Genomic DNA, 19,566 nt, shown 5'->3' on the forward strand with positions numbered 1-19,566 from the left:
AATCGCAGATAAAGAAAAAAGTGCAAAATGAGGCAGACGGCACTCTGCTTCTCTGAAAGGGGCTTGCGAGCACGTACAGGGTCATGCTTCATACACCAGGGCAGAATAAAACAAAGTTGTAAATCTGACAGTGACGTCAGAGCCTCACCATCCACGAACCTCACTGTGCATCACTGAGCTCTCTCGTTTTGAACACTGCCTTTGAAGTCATGCTGATTAACATTACATCCCTGAGCTGCTCCCATTCTGTATCAGCTCCACCTGTATTTGTTCCCTTTATTCTACAGGCAATGCAACAAATTAATTTCTAAAATTTGACCAAACAAATCTGACGATGCCATGGCGATGATTAATATTTACCTTTTGCAACATTTTCCAAAATGCTGCGTGGTGCTCATTAGATGTTAAGATTCCATGCAAGGCAGGGTTCATGTGATTGACACGTAGACCTTCCTCATTATGAGGCTCGGCATAATTAATGTGTTTATCTATGCTTGTAAGTCTCTCTGACCTTTACAACAATGTGCTTGTATTTAATCATTATTATTTTTGCATGCGCCGATGAAAGGCTTTGTTTCTTTGAAACCTTTGTATTGAATGCCAACGCTAAAAATGTCACTGGTTTATCTCAGCGACTTCTCAGTTCTTAAACAGCCAGAGCTGGGCTGAATGAGAAAGTGCACTCAGCGGAAGCCCTATAAACTAAATGGGGACCTAAGTGCACCCTTGTTGGTATCCTCATTTGCGACATTCCCAAACTCATTTCCGGAGTAATCTCGCTCCCTGATATCCTTGCATTGCCTAATCATAGCAGCCCTATAAGCCTGTTTATTGGAGGGCTTTGCTCTATGTTCCCCTCCATTTGCTGTGCACTGAATATATTGAGTGGAGGTGAGGGGGTCCCAATGCCATGTGTCAGAGTATATTAGCTCGCTCCACACCCCGTCACTTCTGGTTTGCTTGGAGATTTCCTTGGTAAGTTGGCTGTCGCAGGGCTCCAGCAGGGCAGAGGGGGTGAAAGCCCAGGGCACACTTGTGCAAAATTGCATTTTTTGTGAAATAACATGCACAACAGCATCCTCGTAATGAACCTGGCCAACACAGCTGTAAGAAGGAAATAAATAAAAGAAAGAATAGAGATTTTTACTGCATTGCTAAAGTCTCGAAAGGAAAACTGTGGCTAAAACTTATTTGGAAGTCTCTGCGCTTTTCCTTTTTTTGCAACTGTTTGCAAACTTCTTTTTCATTGGCGAAATATTTACCTTTAATTTTCAAGTCAATAAGATGAATTGAACCTGTAAACGCAGAAAAGAAAGAGCATGCAAGCTTGCACAAATGGATGTGAACAGTACAGGATATTAGGTCTCATCTTTTATGTAAAGATTTACATTTTCTGAATTGAGAGGAATATCTAAATTTCTCCTCACACAAGAGCAAGGGAGAAACATAGTGCCATCCAAACAAACAGCATTTCCCTTTAATGCTCCACTATGAGTGATTTGATCTTTGGACCCTTCTAACACTATTTTACATGAACGTAGGTTTTTGTGCCTGAAAAAAATACTTTTATATTCACACAGGGTTTTTACTCCCGGACTTTCCATGGTCGGGTGTTGAGCATCCAATGAGGCATTTATACCAGGAGTTGTTAGAGTCATAAAGGATTAAGCCATCAGAATGGCTTCTTATGAGACAGTTAAGCTGAAGAGGAGCTCCTATCCTCAGGCTGTCTGAATCCTTAATGAGGACCAACCAGGATTTTAGGTAGACAGAACTTCAGATAACGAGTCTGCTCCATTAATATCTGTCATTTGACGCCATTTGTCTGTTTCGTAGCAGGATTATGGAAAAACTGCTGGATGGATCTTGAGTTAAAAAAAATCTGAAGATGGGGCTTGGTCTAGCTCTGATTCCATTGTATTTGGAATGGCATTCAGATATCCGTGGATACAAAATATACAATAAAATACCGGTAAACAAATAAATAAAATCTTGATTTTCCCATTTACTTATAATCGAGGCTAATTAGGGTTAATATTGTCACGACTCTGATATTCACCAGACACATGGCAGCATCTGTAGACTTTCTATATATATAATATAGAATCCATCAATATTCTTTTTAGGCGAGAAAATCGCATCCACTTACCCACCTTGCGAGTCGCAAATCTGCTGGAGCCGATGGGCGGAAGGCAGGCTACAGCCCGAAGGAGATGGCAACACATAGCAGGACCTATATATATAGTGTTGTATTTTTATATTAGATATTATGTGAAAAGTATGGTACCAGATGGGGCAAAGTGGTATTTCACTGCACAGTGAAGCAGTACATTGAGTATGTGACCAATAAAAGCATGACATTTGAATCATCTTCATTCTTTTCCCTTTGATATCTCTTTAAATATTGATTTAGCTCAACACTGCCGTAATTCTTATATTCATACCAGAAGATTGGGTCCCTCTCTTTCGTGTTATAAAGGAGTCTCTTAACAAAGACCTTCGTGCCACATTGGTTCTCAGAACTAACTTAGAGTTCAAAACCTTTTTCAGATCTTTCCTGCTTTTTCATCATTGATCAAAGACCAATTAATCTCTGTCCTTTTGTCATTCAGAAGGGTTAGATGGGCGCTAAGAGGAGCTGTCTCTTCTTCTCATGTTCAAGTCTTAATTAGGGGCTTATTAGTCGTGATCCAGTTCAGAGGGTGGGTGTCTCACTGCAGGGGGTGTAACCAAGCATCTTCCTGGGATCCAATAAAAGTCGAGTGGTTGAGCTCAGTCGACCATATCATGATCACCTGAGGAATTTGATAGAAATTCCACTTTAAACAATAATAATAATGCATATACAGTATACACAGAGTAATACCTTGACATACGAGTATAATTCGTTCCTGGACTGAGCTCGTAACTCAAATACATTTTTCCCGATATAAAATAACTAAACTTTTTTTCCTTGCGTGCCGATAAGAGTATCTGTGAAGTGGGTGGCATAAAGCTGAGAGGATGACGACCCTTCAGACTGCCCTTCAATCAGAATCATCTTGTGATTATTTATTTAGGTTATTCACGTATATCATTAAACGTGTGTTCAGGTTCTTATTTTAGTTCTCATTTAGCCTCATTTTGTTTTAGATTCTCACACAGATGGCACAGGAGATACAAATCTGGATCAAAATGCTTTGTCTTGGCTGACATTAATGGGTGCATTACTTGGCGCTGGTGCATTCGTAAGATGTGTTCTGCTGCAGAGGGTGTGAATGGAGTCAATGTCTTAGAGATCGAATCAGTAAGCAGGAGACTACTTGGTTTTTTTAATACTTAAGATTTATAGAACAAATTTGGTTCTTCCTCAGATTGCTTTTACCTTTAGGGAAACACTCTTCTGCTGTAATAGAGCACCTTCACGTACAACTTAGCATAATGTATTTCCTAATATAGCAGAGGCACAATGTGAACACGCCCAATGAACAACCCTTCCTGTGTCTCTCACCAGGTTGCTGATCTATGGCCTGTACTGCAGCCATATGGAAATCGCCCAGAAGACACTGGATGAGTTAATAGCAACACGAGAGGATGTCAAAATTACAGTAGAGGTAATGTTCTTCACCATACAAACCAAGAACTACCGATCTAGTGCCTTTCGGTAAAAATAAATGAAGATATGTGAGCGGAGAAGGTTCATCAATGGACTTATTGAGACAATCTACCATTTAACTCTTGATGGAAGGTTTATGACGTGATGACTACCCGTGTAGATGTCAGTGCGTGCGATGCAGAAAACATTGCTGAAGAATCTTTCGGGCGAGACAGCTCTCATCGAAAATATTATAACCAAGTCCATGAGCAACGCACAGATGAAACAAACGCTGCAGCGATCTGGCATTTGTTTAAACGTCACAACAAATGAATGAAAGTAAAATATACTATTCATTATTCATCCATTCATCTTCTACCGCTTTACGGGTCACAGGAGTTGCTTGGTGTCAGCTTGCTGTGGGCGAGTGGCCGGGTACCCCCCTCGAATGCGTCGCCAGCGCCACACAGAGACAGACAACCATGCACGCACACACTCACACAAATCGGGTGATGTTTTGGGAGGTGGGAGGAAACCGGAGAACCTGGAGAAAACTCACGCGGGGATAACATATGAAATCCGCTAGGATTCGAACCGCTAATCACACCGCCACCATAAGTGAGGCACTGCTGGGAGTCTAACCCACACCCTCCTGTTTACTAGATGGGCATTCATAGAGGCGACTATTGTGTACAGAGTCGAGCTGAGTAAGACTGACTGTGTCCTGTCTTGCATATATTTTATTTATGAGACTGCAGCTCACACCCTTAAACATGATTACATCTCAGATGGTTGGCACAGAGATGAAAGAAAAATGTGTCTTTTTTCACAAAATCCATATTTCATAAACAAATATAACCATGAATGGATATAAGAACTGAATAAAGACGCAACAGTACGAACCGCTCTGAAAGAACCTCATATTACGCCTGTAAACATTTTTATTTTCCTATGGAGCCAATGCAGAATTTTTTAAAAATGTATTCAGCTGTCAGAATTTCCTAGTCAGCATGCAGGCCGGCTGGTACAAGCAGAGCTTTTGTCCCTGGTAGAATAATCCATCCTTGTTAAAGGCTGCCTCACTAATGTGTGGCAGGAATCACAGCAATGCAATGAGGCGAAATGAATTAACGCAGGATGAATGAAGGCTTGTTATATGTGAGGCATAATCATTTTCCTGTTTCATTTGCTGCTGCGCAGGAATGTACCATGAAGGTGCAGGAGGGGAAGTTCAAGCTGCAGGATCTTCTGGTGGTTCCCATGCAGAGGGTGCTAAAGTATCACCTACTACTGAAGGTAGGAGGCCGCCTCACAACCACTGCAGCTTCAGCATCATTTTCACATGAAGTAGTATCACAAAAAAACACATGTGCGTATATTAGAAGATGCTGTAGAAGTCTTTGAATGTCCGTGGTAAAGATGTTGTACATATTCTAAAGTATTAATCGAAGCGGGATAGAGTAGAACATCTCTCCATTTAGTCTTGAAAGTCACGCATGAAAAGCGGAGTGCAGCTTTATTTATACAGGATTAGAATGTGTCTCAATAGAGGTCAGGTTTCATAAAAAAAAAGGTATCGAATTATTGACAGAAACCCTGCAGTGTTTTTCTGTGGCGATGTCCAAGTAAAAGACAGATGACAAGAACCAGAACATTTTTACTCGTCAGATATCAGCGTTTATCTATAAACACCAGAGCAGCACATGGTATTTCCACATTGATTCATGATTTGTAGTGACTATGCATCAAGTGTTTTATTTGCCTGGTGACACATGTTTTTTCCAGACTTTTTGGCTTGTAATTTGAAATCATTTGACTTTTCTTTTTTACAACAGGTCCAACATAAATCTGTAGCTAGACTTCTATGCTGTAATTAAAGATGAGGCCTTGTAGAAGCGATTATAGGAACATATTTGGCAATGAGAACTTAATCAACTCAAATTTTGACATTTGCAGCGTTTGTTTATCTCATCTCATAATAACCAGAATAATTTTATTTTTTAAAGATCGGCGCATAATAACCATACCAGTCATTGATTGCCATCTGCACCGAGGCCGATGGTCCTTTCTGTGATTAAAAATGTCTCCAAGCACAATCTCTGATCACTGTCACTGCAAGCCAACATTTCTCCCTGGAGATCTCCTCCTGGCACTCATGCATAAAACCAGCTGTATTACTGCTTGTGATTATTTGACTGCTCTTCAATTATGGATGAGACCATGAGCTAATGATGCATTGTGTAATGGACTCAACGTTTGTGCCAGGTGTGATTGATCGTAAGAGCAAACATAGACTGCTGCGACGTCTCTGTTGGTTTGAATCGACACTCTCCAGGAGTCTCAGCAAAAACAATGACATCAAATCAACCATGCACTAATCAGATTAAATGCACCCCATTTCACTGCTTCCCACAACTTTGCAGCAAAGCACTGCTGAATTATGTGGCCTTGCACCACTTCAGCCTGGCAAGTCCTGCTTCTGTGTGTGGCCAGTCAAGCTCAAGGGAACGATTTGGGTAGAATTTCCATATATTTTGCATTATTTTGCATCAATGGAGTAATTTATTTATATTTTTAATGGTAGTGTTACATGTCGATGATTTGACAAACTGGTAGACATGAGAAAGAATGACAAAGAGTATTATACAATTGAAAAAGCAAACCCTAAAATCTTGTCACAGCACATTTGAGTGAATAATCAGTTGAAAAGTTTGTGATTTGAACAGTCACAAAGTCCAAATTAAGAAGCGTTCACGCACAGCGCCACCAAGATGCCCCCGCATCGTCGAAATATCTGCTGTAAATGGGACTTTCAGCAATCACGTGGCGACAATAAAAGATTCTGCCTGATGTTTTTTAAGACACCCTTCATTGTATTTACCAACTGGGTGGACAGCCGAAATAGTTTAAAATAATGATAATAATGAATAAGCCTTTTTTTCTTCTTCTCACGAAACACGCTGTGGTTCGACATTTATAAATCCCTCGAGCACCCCAAGGGAGGACGCAATCACAGATCATAATGGCGTGGCGGTATTCGGTAATGACTGGCATCTCTCCTGCTTCATCCTGCATATTATGTTTCTGCATGTTGCACTTGGTGCTCAGCTCACCTGAAACGAGGCAACATCATTTTAAAACATTGATCAGTCAATGCTTTAAAATGTTCTCTAATTGTGTATCATGTGCTTTGATTTTAGTTACCGTATAAATTGTAAGTCAGGAAATGTTTATTAATGTGCACTGTCCCTGTTAAATAAACAAACAAACCAACAAACAAATCGGTGTCATATCAGAAAAGGCGCTCCCACTGATAATAGATGAATTTCAACAACACAAATAGAAGTGTTATTCGTTGTGTTGAAGATGTCGCAGGCTAAAATTGTCTAGTTTTTCCTTCTCTTTCAATAAACAGTAGAACTATAATTTAATCAATGAATAAATGCTATCATTGTTGATCATTGTTATCATCTTCCCCATGCAGGAACTTTTGAGCCACTCGACTGACCGACCAGAGAGACAGCAACTCAAGGAGGCCCTGGAGGCCATGCAGGTCTGTGGTGCACCCTGTGCATGTCTTTGTGTTCCTCTGCGTGCTTCACAAAGATGACATAGCAGTGGCCAAAGACAACATGACACAAATCATTCCATGCAGCCACTTGTGGCTCACGTGGCTGTACGTCTACCAAGGCAAAGCGGCTGTCAGAAGGCGTTCTAGCTGACAGCTTGATTGTTTGCCCTCTCAGGACCTGGCCATGTACATCAACGAGGTGAAGAGGGACAATGAGACACTGAAGAAAATCAGCGAATTCCAAAGTTCCATAGAAAATCTTGTAAGCACTGGAGCCACATCCTCACAGTTAGGCAATGCTTGTCATTATTTAAGAGGTTATGGTATGCAGTGGATTGACTTCCGACATGTCCTTATGACCGAAGCAGCAGGTGAAACTGGAAGAATACGGGAGGCCCAAGATAGACGGTGAGCTAAAAGTGTGCTCGATTGTCAACCGCACCAAACAGGACCGGTGAGTCTTCAGAAAAACTACCTACAGAATACAAGAAATAAAGTTATCCAATGCCAACAATGACGCATTCTGTGCTTTTTAGGTATATATTCCTGTTTGATAAAGTGGTCATTGTCTGCAAGAGAAAAGGTTACAGCTATGAGCTGAAAGAGATTATTGAGCTGCAGTCCTATAAAATGTCGGACGACCCCATGAACAACAGAGACGTGAAAAAGGTAGGGATTATGCTTTTATTTTGAAAGGACGTGGTTCAGAATCATTTCCTTACTCACTGTGCAAATGAGAGAACATTCTGTGAGAATGGCAAATGTTGCCCTTGAGCTGAAGGAACTCATTAACCATCATTTCAGTTGTGGGAACCTAAATCGTGCATTTTATGCTGCAGACATGCATTTTTGCTCGCCCGTGCTTGAAAGGCCATGTAAATGAAGGTCATTTAGGATTCATGAAAACATGCTGCAGTGCATCGCACCGCCAGTCTAATGTGGATTTTGTTGTTGTTTGTTTCGAATCTGCATGCCTGTCCATGTTTGCATGTGTAACTGGGTCTTTCTCTGGTGTCTTTCTTTTTGCATGCTTACCAGTCAAGTGGAAAAATGGTAAGCTGAAGTGAACTCTTTATTTACCTCATCCTCTGCTTGGCAGCGGTGTCTTTGTGGTGTCATGCTGTGCACGTCATCTAGGTTTGGATCGGATGCTGGTCCAAATAGCAAAAAGCATGTGGAACACACATTACTTCAGAATAAAATGCGATCATATTCAGCGTATGGTTGGTAAATATTTTGAACATGCAGGCATCACACAAGCGTGTCTGCCTCTCTCTGTCATTTCCATCCACATCAGCCCTCTGCCATCTGTTCCTCACTCGCTTCTTCTCCCCAGTGGTCGTACGGCTTCTACCTGATCCACCTGCAAGGGAAGCAGGGTTTCCAGTTCTTTTGCAAAACAGAGGACACAAAGAGAAAGTGGATGGAGCAGTTTGACATGGCCATGTGAGTGTGATGAGGCGGGAATGGATACACGGATAGCATGTTCTAGCATAGAATATTTAGTCACAGTATAGTGAATATGAATTGATTGTTTGCAATATCCTAGAGTTTCCTGGAAACTCACTTTGTCCGGTAAGTTCCTCTTATTCATTATTTACTTCCAGGTCCAATATCAAACCGGAGAGAGCGACGGCCAATCAGCATAACTTCCAAATGCACACCTTTGATAAGAACACGAACTGCCGAGCCTGCAAGATGCTCCTGAGGTAACCTTCACCGACAGCCCCAGTGGTGACGTGCAGAACTGCCTATTTGATGCTCCAAAATAAAATAAGAATGCAAATGTTTCAAGTGCCTGAAAATATTTGGTGTATTTGTACTATTTCAGAAGACATGACTTTTGTTAAATTCCACAATGACATTGGGATCGCTGCTGTGGTGGAAGAAGCAGATTCCGTATTCCAGTCTCTCGCGACCAGAGTCATCGCCACACGTCACTAAACGTTAAAGTCAAAGAATGTCAAAATAACAAGAACACGTCGTAAAGAGTCTCTCGGAAATACTGCCCTGCAGATTTCACTCAAAGCCTTCCAGCACTTTTCAGGAGTGAATCAAGCTTTATCTGCCAAAATTTCAAATGAATGATTTCTTAATAACTAATAATAACATATTAATGCTATTCAAATGTGCATACATTGAAAATAAACAAAGAAGTAACATTTGAACCTTTTAGAGGAGAAAGCAAGTACATATTTCTATTCATTTATCAGTTTGAGTAAGGTTTTGGGTTTTTGTTTTTGTACACGGAGGCTAACAGTCTGGCCCCAGGAGCAAATCTTTTCCGTGACATAAAAGATGATTGAACGTGGCCCGAGCGTGAACTGCTGTTCGTCACATTTGAAATTCTTTGCGTTTTGTTTATTGAGCTGCGTTCCTCTGACCTTACATGATTGTAAAACGCGGCACACATAGCAGATATATTGTGTGATAAAGTGGATTACTTTCTATCTGGCATGCAACAGTAGTTGAGCATGACAATGCACAATTAAATGCAACAACGAAAAATGATTGAAAGTATTGTCTTTCAAAGTCGAACATGTCAGAAGCTGCTAAAACCAGGAGATAACATTGTTGTGAATTCAATCTCTGTTGCAATCGAGGCCGTTTCATGATATATTTAAGCATTCCTTTTCCCAGCACCACCCAGGGTCTCCCAGAGTGCACTTCCTCCCCTGCTATAACTGCAGTGGGAGACAACCCGAATTGCTGACTCACCACTTTCTCCTCTTTAACAGCCAGCAGGCTGAACTCTATTTTGTGTATTGACCTACACATTTCATGGTTTGGTTGAGCTAAATTCTCCGAAGCCAGTGGCGGCAGCATCCAGCGTTGTCACCGCCCGCTTAGACCCGCAGGGCCCGTTGTGATTTATGGAACTCGCTATTCAACAGGGCAGTGGTGCAAATGCATGCAGCTTTACGCCCTCCAGAACACACTCAGCTCAGGAGTCGCTGCTCTTATGGAGCGAGTTGATGCTGTGATTTTAGGGGAAATGTGTGACCACAAGTGTCCTTGTATGTCAGACGGACAGTGAGTTCATTTGTGTCCGGGACACTTCCTGTCTTAATGTGTGTGTGTGTGTGTGTGTGTGTGTGTGTGTGCCCTCTAGGGGAATCTTCTATCAGGGCTACTACTGCTCTCGCTGTGGAACAGGAGCACACAAAGAGTGTTTGGAAGTCATCACCATCTGTAGAATCAGTAGGTGTTTCCTCTAATCTAGAAGAAGAAGAAGAAGAAGTGCTGAACTGTGTTTCCACAACGTTGTCATCTGTGTCGCTTTTTGTTCTAAACCTCTGAACAATCCTGTTCACTGGCGATTTTAGTCTGCAGAGATTTTCAGAGATTGGCTCTGATAAACGCATCACCATCATTTTTGTAAAATAAATAACACCTACATATTGCACCCATTCAGGGAGAAATGGTGAAAAAAATGTGGTTGGGAATCGGAATAATTAACGTGGGTCAAGTTCTAAGAAGTAAATCCAGCTTCCTGTCACTGTGTACTTTGGCTCCTTCACTTTTATCCATGTCTGCTTCACTTCCACTAATTTAATACTTTACCAATAGGATGAAGCCAAAATATAATCAAACAAGCTGAATTTCCATCTTTTTTTTTACATGACATAAAAACATGAAGCCCATTAGTGCATATCATTAGAATTGTAATATTAAATGCTCAGATAGGACCTGATATGATTCCTAACTCTAAACTTCACAGTTTTCCCATCTTTTTTTTCAGATCCCCATGATTTGGTAAGTAAATCCTCTGCCAGTCAAAATACTCACCGTCATCATAACCTGATTTTCCTTCTTTAGTTATGATTCCCCTTCATCTACATGCTGTAAATAATTACTTTTGTTGCTTCTCCTTTCCAGGAGCCTGGAATATCTTCAGGTAAGCGTACGTCCGGTCACTTATTCACATGGGAGGGGAATACTTTAAGAAGCTGGATATTCTCTCTGCTATTATGGAACCAGTCTCAAACGATGCACAGCTCTCTCCTGCCATCTAGTGGAAAGAGCTAGAATACATCAACCACAACAATGTCACACACAGATTCTGTGCCCCCAAATTATTTAAAGATCTTTAAAATAAGGTTACATTCTGTAATATTGATATCGTACACTGTTCTCAATTTATCAGATTAAATCACTAAGAAATGAGAGATTTAATGCTGGGTCTCTTCCTCTTTCATCTCTCATCATCAACTCCCTGTCACCTCTTCTGTTCCTAACTGCAAAGGCCTGCTTGTGTTTCAAGGTCCCAAGATGGTGGCAGTGAGGAACTATCACGGCACGCCGGCACCTCCGGGGAAGGCGCCTCTTTCCTTTCAAACAGGAGATTTTATTGAGCTGCTGAAGGGGGATCCGGACACCGCATGGTGGGAGGTACGGCCGTCGGTCACCCCTGTCTGACGTGATGCGAAGTGTGAATGTTGTTCTGAAGGCGGATGATTTTGGCTACTTACGCCAGCAAAAGAGAACTTGTTTTATTGGACTTGAAATGAACCGGCTACTTTCGGCTTACTAAGGTCAAGGTCAAGGTCACTTTATTTGTACCCGTAGGTAGACTTGATTATTGAGGTTATTTGAAGGGCATCTAATTTAAAACGATTGGACAGAATGATGACAAGGCTTTGGACAGAACAAGGCTCCAACACGTATGCTAAGCTGACAGAATGTCGTGACACATGATCATTTCTTTAAATAATGTTTCAAGGTTTTAGCATTTTCAGGCGGGATACAGTTCAAACACCACCGGTGCATACAGATGGAGGGATTATCTATCATCCTGTAGAGCTGGAGACTATTTCCACACTCTGTATCGGCATAGTTGGGAAATAAACGTAGAATCCTTCTGAGGTTCTGCCAAACAAAATGCAATTACTCCACATTTATTCACTCAAAGTACTCGCTTTGCATCAGCGAACTCATGAAGGACAGTTTTTGTTTTTATTCGAGTTGCCTCCCGACGCACCCGTCAAGTCTTTTATTTTTTCAGTCTGACACTACTGAAGCAGTCCTTCTTCAGATTACTGAGAGCAAAAGCTTCTTTGCATCTTTACCAATCGTAGTCGAGCAAAATACCTGCAAATACAGAGGATCCTCTACGACAAATTAGATCAAAGACGCTCCGACAGCACCGACTTTTGACACTGCTGAATCACCAACTCCGGTTCCCCGTCTTGAACTGCTTCTGCTTCTTTTATATTTTGCTTTCCCCAAAGTTACTAAACTTCTGGAATCGTGATTGAGACTCAGGCACGGCTTTATTGCTTTACTGGCGTGGTGTGTTTAAACATCGGTTGCTTCTGGGAGCAGACAGTGAATGCCTCGATGGGTGAACATGACAGACGTGTTCATTGCATTGTGCATTGGAGGCACAACACATGGCAAAAGCTTCTCTTCAGTGCCAGGAAGACAAATAAGCTGCTGAAGATTAGTGGGCAACGTTGTTCTTCTTTCAGTCCATCCATCCGACTGTCATGTCAGACATCACTAAGTGTCAGTTTTTAACTGTTACTTCTTGATGAATTTAGCAGTTTGGTCTTTCATTCCTCCTCTATGCAAAAGCAAATTACATTCCGTACTCTTTTTTCTTTACTGCAATATTTCTTGTTAAAGCTGTGCGCAATTTATGACTTTGTTGTTCCCACACTGACAATATTCGATTAAATTGATTTTTTTTCCCCTTTTCATTCCAACAATACATCTGTTAATCTTAGATGAAGCACCTTCTAAGGGTGTCAATATTTACTTCGTATGGCCGTGTTGCAGGGGAAGCTGATGCAAACACAGAAGAGTGGCTTCTTCCCCAGTACATGTGTCAAGCCCTATTTGGACCCAAAGGTAAAGTGTCCCATTCAGATGTGCAGCACGTGTGCATTTTAGGAGAATCCAATGATCTACCTCTGCACTTGTGCTTTTTCCGTTTGAGTTTTTGTTTAACATTTGGTATCTACTGTGACAGCCTTTCCAGTCATTATCAAGTCGGCAGTCCTCGAGAGAAGCAGACTACTATGGTTATCCATGGTAAGAGCGTTTATTGAGTGGACACCCTGAGGTCATCGTCCTTGAAGCAGTATTACAGTATTACTTCCTGGACGAGATGGATTAAAGATAACACCTCAAACACAGCTTGAAGCTGAAGATCAGTTACATGTTTGATACTGAATGTGTGATTCCATTCTGTTACACCAGAGGTCGCAGCGCTGACTCTGCTGCTTTGCAGGTTTGCAGGGAACATGGAGCGCCAGCAGGCTGACAACCTTTTAAAATCCCACAGCAGCGGGACCTACCTTATCAGAGAGCGGACGGCTGAGGCCGAGAGGTTCGCCATCAGCATCAAGTGAGTTTCGCGTCTTACAGGAGAGAAACGTCTCCAGGGAAGCGTTTCATTTTCATCCCCACATGCGAAATAGAAATAATCGCAGGATGTCCCTTTGAGCTTTTTTTCTGCCATCATTCTGGCCAAATGCCACCCTGTAATTGCTTTTTATAATCCTGTTATTTTCTGCATTTCTTCTCAGAGAATAGAACTTTAAGAGAAATGATTTAAGAGCTCACGCTGGAGGTGTCACATAGTGATAGACTGGGAGAAAACAATTTGCTATTTTTTGTCTTTTAATGTTTATTATAGTGCCTAACTTGACTTGAAGAATGTTTAAATTAAGATTATTTGAGGCTTTAAAATATTTTATATAGATGGCATTTAAGATGAATAGGTACTAGGGAAGTTTTGATGCACATAAACACATACATTTGTCATTATTAAGCACTGCTCATGATTGTCACACTCTAGTAATGTGTTTGCATGATTAATGTACAGCATGCTACATTGTCAACCCGCCTGCACAATTCCTGGGATAAGGGCTTTCCCTGGTGCCCTTTCTTCAAAGGTTGAAGGTGCATAACTGTCCTGGCCAACATATAATCTGAGGAACCTGACTGTTGCTGCAGAAGCTGCCCACTAGTCAGAGAATCAATGAGGAGGCTTGTTTAAGTGCAGTGTCTGTTGTTTTACGAGACGCCATGTGGCAATGCAGTAGGTGCGCTCTTGCTAGGCTCCGGTCACCAGTCAGGAAACATGGTGATGAATAGGAACATTAATAAAGTTACAGTGACATGAATCAATAATTCACTGGGTGCTTATTCATTGGGAGATGACAGTATTAATCAAAATGTTATCAATGATGGATACGCTCATCGCTATTTTGTGGTTCCCCTGCAGACCAACATGGTGCACGTAGACTCTTTCTGCCTCGTGCAACGAAACCAAGCCAACAATGAGTTACTGCAAATTGCAAACAATTTTAGATTCATACTTGACATTTTCTTCCTTTGGTATTTTTTTTTTTTGGGGGGGGGTTGCAGATTTAATGATGAAGTAAAACACATCAAAGTCATTGAAAAAGACAGCTGGATTCACATCACTGAGGCCAAGAAGTTCGAGAGTCTTTTGGTAAGTCACTGACAACACAGATTACCTGTCGAAAACAACAAACCGATCCCATTTGTGTCCTTCTGTACTGCATATTTCTGCAGGAGCTGGTGGAGTACTATCAGTCCCATTCACTGAAAGAAAGCTTCAAGTTATTAGACACCACATTGAGACACCCCTACAAGTCAAGAGAACGATCGCTAACACGGGCCAGCACCCGCTCGCCTGGTAAGCCGTTCAGATGTTCCATCCTCCTCTTGATTTTTATTTATTTATTTATTTTTTTAAAGCAGTTGCCCTGCAGGAACATGAATGATACTAAACATTGAATGACAACAGTGGATTTACTGAAGCATTTTACTTTCCATATATTATGGTCTTCTTCTCTGTCTTTGCAAGTGCATTACACAATATCGAAACTATTACCGTATATCCAGTCAGTGCTGTTGTTGCTTGATGTGTCGCATTTACGATTTGATGGCCAAAGAATTAACAGAGTCAAGGTGAAGCACATCCGTAGCGCAACTTCTGAGGGCAACAGAAAATATGCCCAGTTGGCCAAGCTGGCCAAGCTTTGAAGCAGTTGGTGTTGGTTGACTAGACATCTTGACATGTGAATGAATGATTGGTCCAGTCATGTAAACACTAATTTCACTGTAGTACTGTTATATCATGCTGGTCATATTCAGAGATTGAATCCCTCGCCGCTTTTGCCGCAGACGCAGCATGCGAGGGTTAAATGAATGAGACACTTTGTCAGCCCGCTTGTCCAGAATATCGACTCTCTGGACTCAGAGAAAAGAGAAAAACCCAGAGGGGGAAAGGGCAGGACAGAAAGCTAACAGCATAGTGTTGACAAAGACAAATAGGGACTTCATCAGATTTGGCGCTGTGTTGACTAGCTGTCGGAATAGTGAGCCATCTGTTCATTAGACTTTATCAATACCGACTCCGGGTCCGTGCCTGCTCCTGTCCTGCGTTTGCCCACCTGTGTTTGATCTACAAGTGGAAGCGGCCACAACAGCATGGTCGTTTTCCTTTTGTTTGCACTGAATCAGAAAATGAATGGAGAGAATGGAGCCTCTGGCATCGATTGCAGCTCTCGCTGCTTTCGAGCGTACGCATTTCGGATTTCTTTTGATGCAGGCGCACTATTGCTGAAATGGACTTACGAGAGCTCTATTCTAATTAGCTCGCACCTGTGGACATACAGCGTTATAGTCAGTGTTCAAGCACGGCATTAGCCTTGGTCAGTGGCATCTGCTTCTTCCATTCTCATTAAAAGTTATGCTTTTGGCAGAGCTCACACTGTGAGTGAAACTATACAGAGCTTGACTGACCTTCTTTAATTCATTTTCCACACAGTGACAGTGTGACAGACGTCCACATGTAGCTATAAAGTTATTGCCGACAGCGAGGTAATTAAACACGGTGTCTTTAAGCCTTTGAAACAGGGTATGAATCTCATGAATCTATGAGGATCCTTAAAACTTTTGAGCTACTTCCTGTTCCCCATCGTACACTGAGGCACTTAAATGTGGAGATTAGCAATCTTAAAAAAAAGCTGACACCACCCCCGACTTTGAGGCACAACACGCCAATGCTGCTGCTTCTACTAACTCTGCTTCTCTGGTTCCAGCTCTGCATGCACTTGCCTCAAAACACCTTCCAGCTTCACTCTGCCTCTTTCTCTTGCTCTTATTCTCTCAGCAGCCACCTGCGCCTCCTACAACTTCTCCTTCCTCAGTCCACAGGGCCTCAACTTTTCCTCTCAGAGCTCAGCTCCCTTTTGGTCAGGTACTCTTCTTCCTTACTCCCCCAGGTCATCACCATCCTGTACCTGACTGTCTGCATATATGTCATTATAAGGATCCGTGTCCTCTACCTCGCTGCTTCTTTTCCACAGTGCTTTTTTCTTTAATGAGAATGGTTTAGTTCTCAGGCTCACTCGCCCTCATTATCTCAAGAAAGAAAAGCCAAGTTCCTTTTTCAGCGTGAACGGATTTCCCCCTTCTCTTCATGCTCATTCGGCATTAAGTGACTAAACTGTCACTTTGACTGTTGTTCACAATTTTAGTAGTACTACTACTATGTCCAGTATTTTGCAGTCTTTTTTTTCTCTTCTGAACCCAACACCAATGATGAATAGTTGTATTATATGCAAAGTTGTCTGCACAATGTGATGAGACTAAGTTCCTCGGTGTTTCCGTCATGGCAGTGTTCACTCCTCGGGCGGTCAGCACAGCCGTGGCCAGATATAACTTTGCAGCACGAGACATGAGGGAGCTGTCGCTGCGAGAAGGAGACAGCGTCAAAATCTACAGCAAGATCGGTGGAGACCAGGGATGGTGGAAAGGAGAGGCCAACGGACGAGTGAGTGAACCACGAAAGCCTGTTCATTTACGGGAAAGTGTCACGCGTCACGAGCCGAACGTCGAGACTCAGGGAAAAGTTTAAATTAAGAAATATTTAAAAAATATAACAAAGTCAAAACACAGAAACCAGATGGACACAAAGGCCGATATCCATTTGACACACCCTGATGATGTCATTTGATCAGACATCCTTAAGATGGGACAAAGATGACGGCATGCAAGTCGTTCCCTTAATGAACGAAAAGCATTATGGCAACATAAAATCAGATTTGGAGCTACAGTACCTCCACAACGCACTCCAGCTCAATTTAGCCAGAATGCGAGCCAATATATACTAAGTGAAGATCCTCATTCTGGCTTGGAAGTAGCACATTAACGGTGTCAAATTTACAGCGTAATGGGGAACATATCTTCAAGAAAAAAAAAAAAGCTGACATCACTTTCAGATTTAGTGCCAACCCATTAAACTGGCACGTTTCCCATCATCCATGATTTTCATTTTCACTTTCAACTATTTTTTGGAGACTTTTTTTAAATTATTGGTTTAAATGTGGTGTTGTTAAAGGTGCCCACATGAGTTCCGTACATTTGAGATAGAGTACCTAAATACTAAATCGTTTTAGACTTGTGTAGTAAAATTGGTAAAGGCCCTCACCTTTACGAAATATCTTTTTCTTTTACTCCAAGAAAAAAATTACGGTCAACTACCGATTACGGTCAACTACCGATGTCACCTGTCGAGATGGTTATTAACTAGTTACTAATAGCGCCTAGCTGCCGTTTTAAATCCCATAGCTCCTCGCAGGCCAACTCATTTTTATCTGACATTGTTGTCAGCGTCGTCGTGATCATTGTCACTGGAAGGGTATTGACCCGCCCATCGAGCTATCAATAACTCACTAATATGGAATTGTGAGGCACATTAAAGATGCAACAACCCCCCCCCCCCCCCTCCTCCTCTAGAACAAGCCGTGTCGAAGAGGCTGATATGTGGTTGTGCAAGCTTTTGAAATATGAAACTGCATAGCTTGCACTTCAGTTCATGTCACTGATTACTGTTTCACGTTTCAGATCGGGTGGTTTCCTTCAACCTATGTGGATGAAGAGGGGGTGCAGTAAAGCACGGACATTTGCCAGCCTGCCTCTGTTTAAATCAGGAACCATCTATCTGCTGTCCTCAGAGAAAATGATCCACTCTCTCCAGGAAACCACAAGGGGACTAAAACAGCCTTTTTCCCCCGTAATTTTTACTGCATACTCATTCCCACTCCAGTGTCTCTACTCCATTTCTTTATGTTCAATTATGCATCAGCTTTTCTTTTATTTGGGAGGAGAATTCAGTTTTAATTTCTGCACGGGAAAGAAGAGCAAACTGTCTGCCATCCTCTGCTTGCTCTGCCGATATTGAACGGAGGACGCAGCAGGCAGCGACTCGATAGCTTTACATGGAAAGAGGCTCCCCTGTTGTTGCAGGTCTATATGTGGTGAAATAATTGTACAGTACAGATAATTTATTGAATAGAGATTATTATCATTGCTAAGGTTATTGTGGGGAAGTTGATTTTAACAACAGCAAGGAATCAGATGAGAAAACAGAAAGTAAAAAAAATTGAAAATTGACGAATGCTCCGTTTTCATGTTGAGATTTTGCCTTAGTTGTCATGGCGATGCCTTGTGGGGTTTACACGAGTGGAGGGAATAGACTTTGCTGGCTGGCTTTACGTCTCCATGTATGCGTGTGCCCGTGTGTGTGACCCAAACACACAAACATACACACACACACAAGCACAGACCAATGTGCAGTATGGTGCCTTTGAAGAATGGTCTTTCTGAACCTCAGCAGTAGCCAGTAAAGGATATTACCACCCCCAGAAGGGCAGCTCTTCCACATGCAAAAGCAGAGGAAAGGCACTTCTACCACATACTGTGGACGACTTGGGTGACTGGGGTGACTGGATGGACTCACACAGACAATTGGAGGGTTTTCTAGCTCACATTGGTCTATGGATACAAATGGACGGATACAAAACTGAAACATCAACTTCACACTCAGTGTTCATGATGTCAGTGTCTACTTTTTGTTTTTGTTTTTTTGCACAGAATGATTTTATTTTATTTTTTTAAATCTCGCAAACTGGACCAACATTTTTCGTTTATCTGAAGCCAAATTCAGCCATGTTTTAATGTCTGCGCGGCGATCAATTGATTGTCATGATTTTTTGTACCTTGCCTTATTTTTCTTACAGCTGATCAGGTGACAGGAGTATTTTTTTTCTCTTGATGTTGTCCACTTGTTTGTTTTTTATACCCCATGTGTGAAATCTATTTTGGTGCTGTGCAGTCTGCTGAAAATAATGTCAGAAGATAACGAATCTGAAGGAAGGCTAGGTGTCAAAATGAACGTGAACATGAGCCCTCAACTTGTTTTGTGAGTTTCTAGGGGTTCAGTGCTCAGTGTTTGCTTTTAATTCTAGTAATGCCATAAAGAATTTATTGACACAATTTTAACCTGCTGTTAGTACTGATATGTTTCTCAGCAACTACAATGTTTTTTTTGTTTTGTTTTTTTTAGGAATTAAATGATTCACTGTGCACCAAAGTG

At 41.7% G+C, this 19,566-nt stretch overlaps 1 protein-coding gene across 1 annotated transcript in view; it reads left to right on the forward strand.

The window, feature by feature from the left end:
• The window catches only part of LOC137914947 (guanine nucleotide exchange factor VAV2-like), a gene marked incomplete at its 5' end in the record, with an annotated part of 38,536 nt that extends 20,453 nt beyond the window's left edge, over nt 1–18,083 (forward strand). The window contains 21 exons of the mRNA XM_068758433.1: nt 3,494–3,593; nt 4,775–4,870; nt 7,059–7,127; nt 7,321–7,407; nt 7,511–7,599; nt 7,682–7,814; nt 8,184–8,198; nt 8,482–8,591; nt 8,753–8,854; nt 10,258–10,346; nt 10,888–10,901; nt 11,025–11,043; nt 11,410–11,537; nt 12,927–12,998; nt 13,120–13,181; nt 13,381–13,497; nt 14,523–14,610; nt 14,694–14,817; nt 16,300–16,386; nt 16,808–16,962; nt 18,036–18,083. Coding sequence (XP_068614534.1) covers nt 3,494–3,593; nt 4,775–4,870; nt 7,059–7,127; nt 7,321–7,407; nt 7,511–7,599; nt 7,682–7,814; nt 8,184–8,198; nt 8,482–8,591; nt 8,753–8,854; nt 10,258–10,346; nt 10,888–10,901; nt 11,025–11,043; nt 11,410–11,537; nt 12,927–12,998; nt 13,120–13,181; nt 13,381–13,497; nt 14,523–14,610; nt 14,694–14,817; nt 16,300–16,386; nt 16,808–16,962; nt 18,036–18,083 — 1,804 coding nt within the window. The remainder of the gene's footprint in view (nt 1–3,493; nt 3,594–4,774; nt 4,871–7,058; nt 7,128–7,320; nt 7,408–7,510; nt 7,600–7,681; nt 7,815–8,183; nt 8,199–8,481; nt 8,592–8,752; nt 8,855–10,257; nt 10,347–10,887; nt 10,902–11,024; nt 11,044–11,409; nt 11,538–12,926; nt 12,999–13,119; nt 13,182–13,380; nt 13,498–14,522; nt 14,611–14,693; nt 14,818–16,299; nt 16,387–16,807; nt 16,963–18,035) is intronic.
• Nucleotides 18,084–19,566: the final 1,483 nt, after the last annotated feature.

This window comes from Brachionichthys hirsutus, unplaced genomic scaffold (genome assembly GCF_040956055.1).
Source record: "Brachionichthys hirsutus isolate HB-005 unplaced genomic scaffold, CSIRO-AGI_Bhir_v1 contig_651, whole genome shotgun sequence".
Classification (NCBI taxonomy): Eukaryota; Metazoa; Chordata; class Actinopteri; order Lophiiformes; family Brachionichthyidae; genus Brachionichthys; species Brachionichthys hirsutus.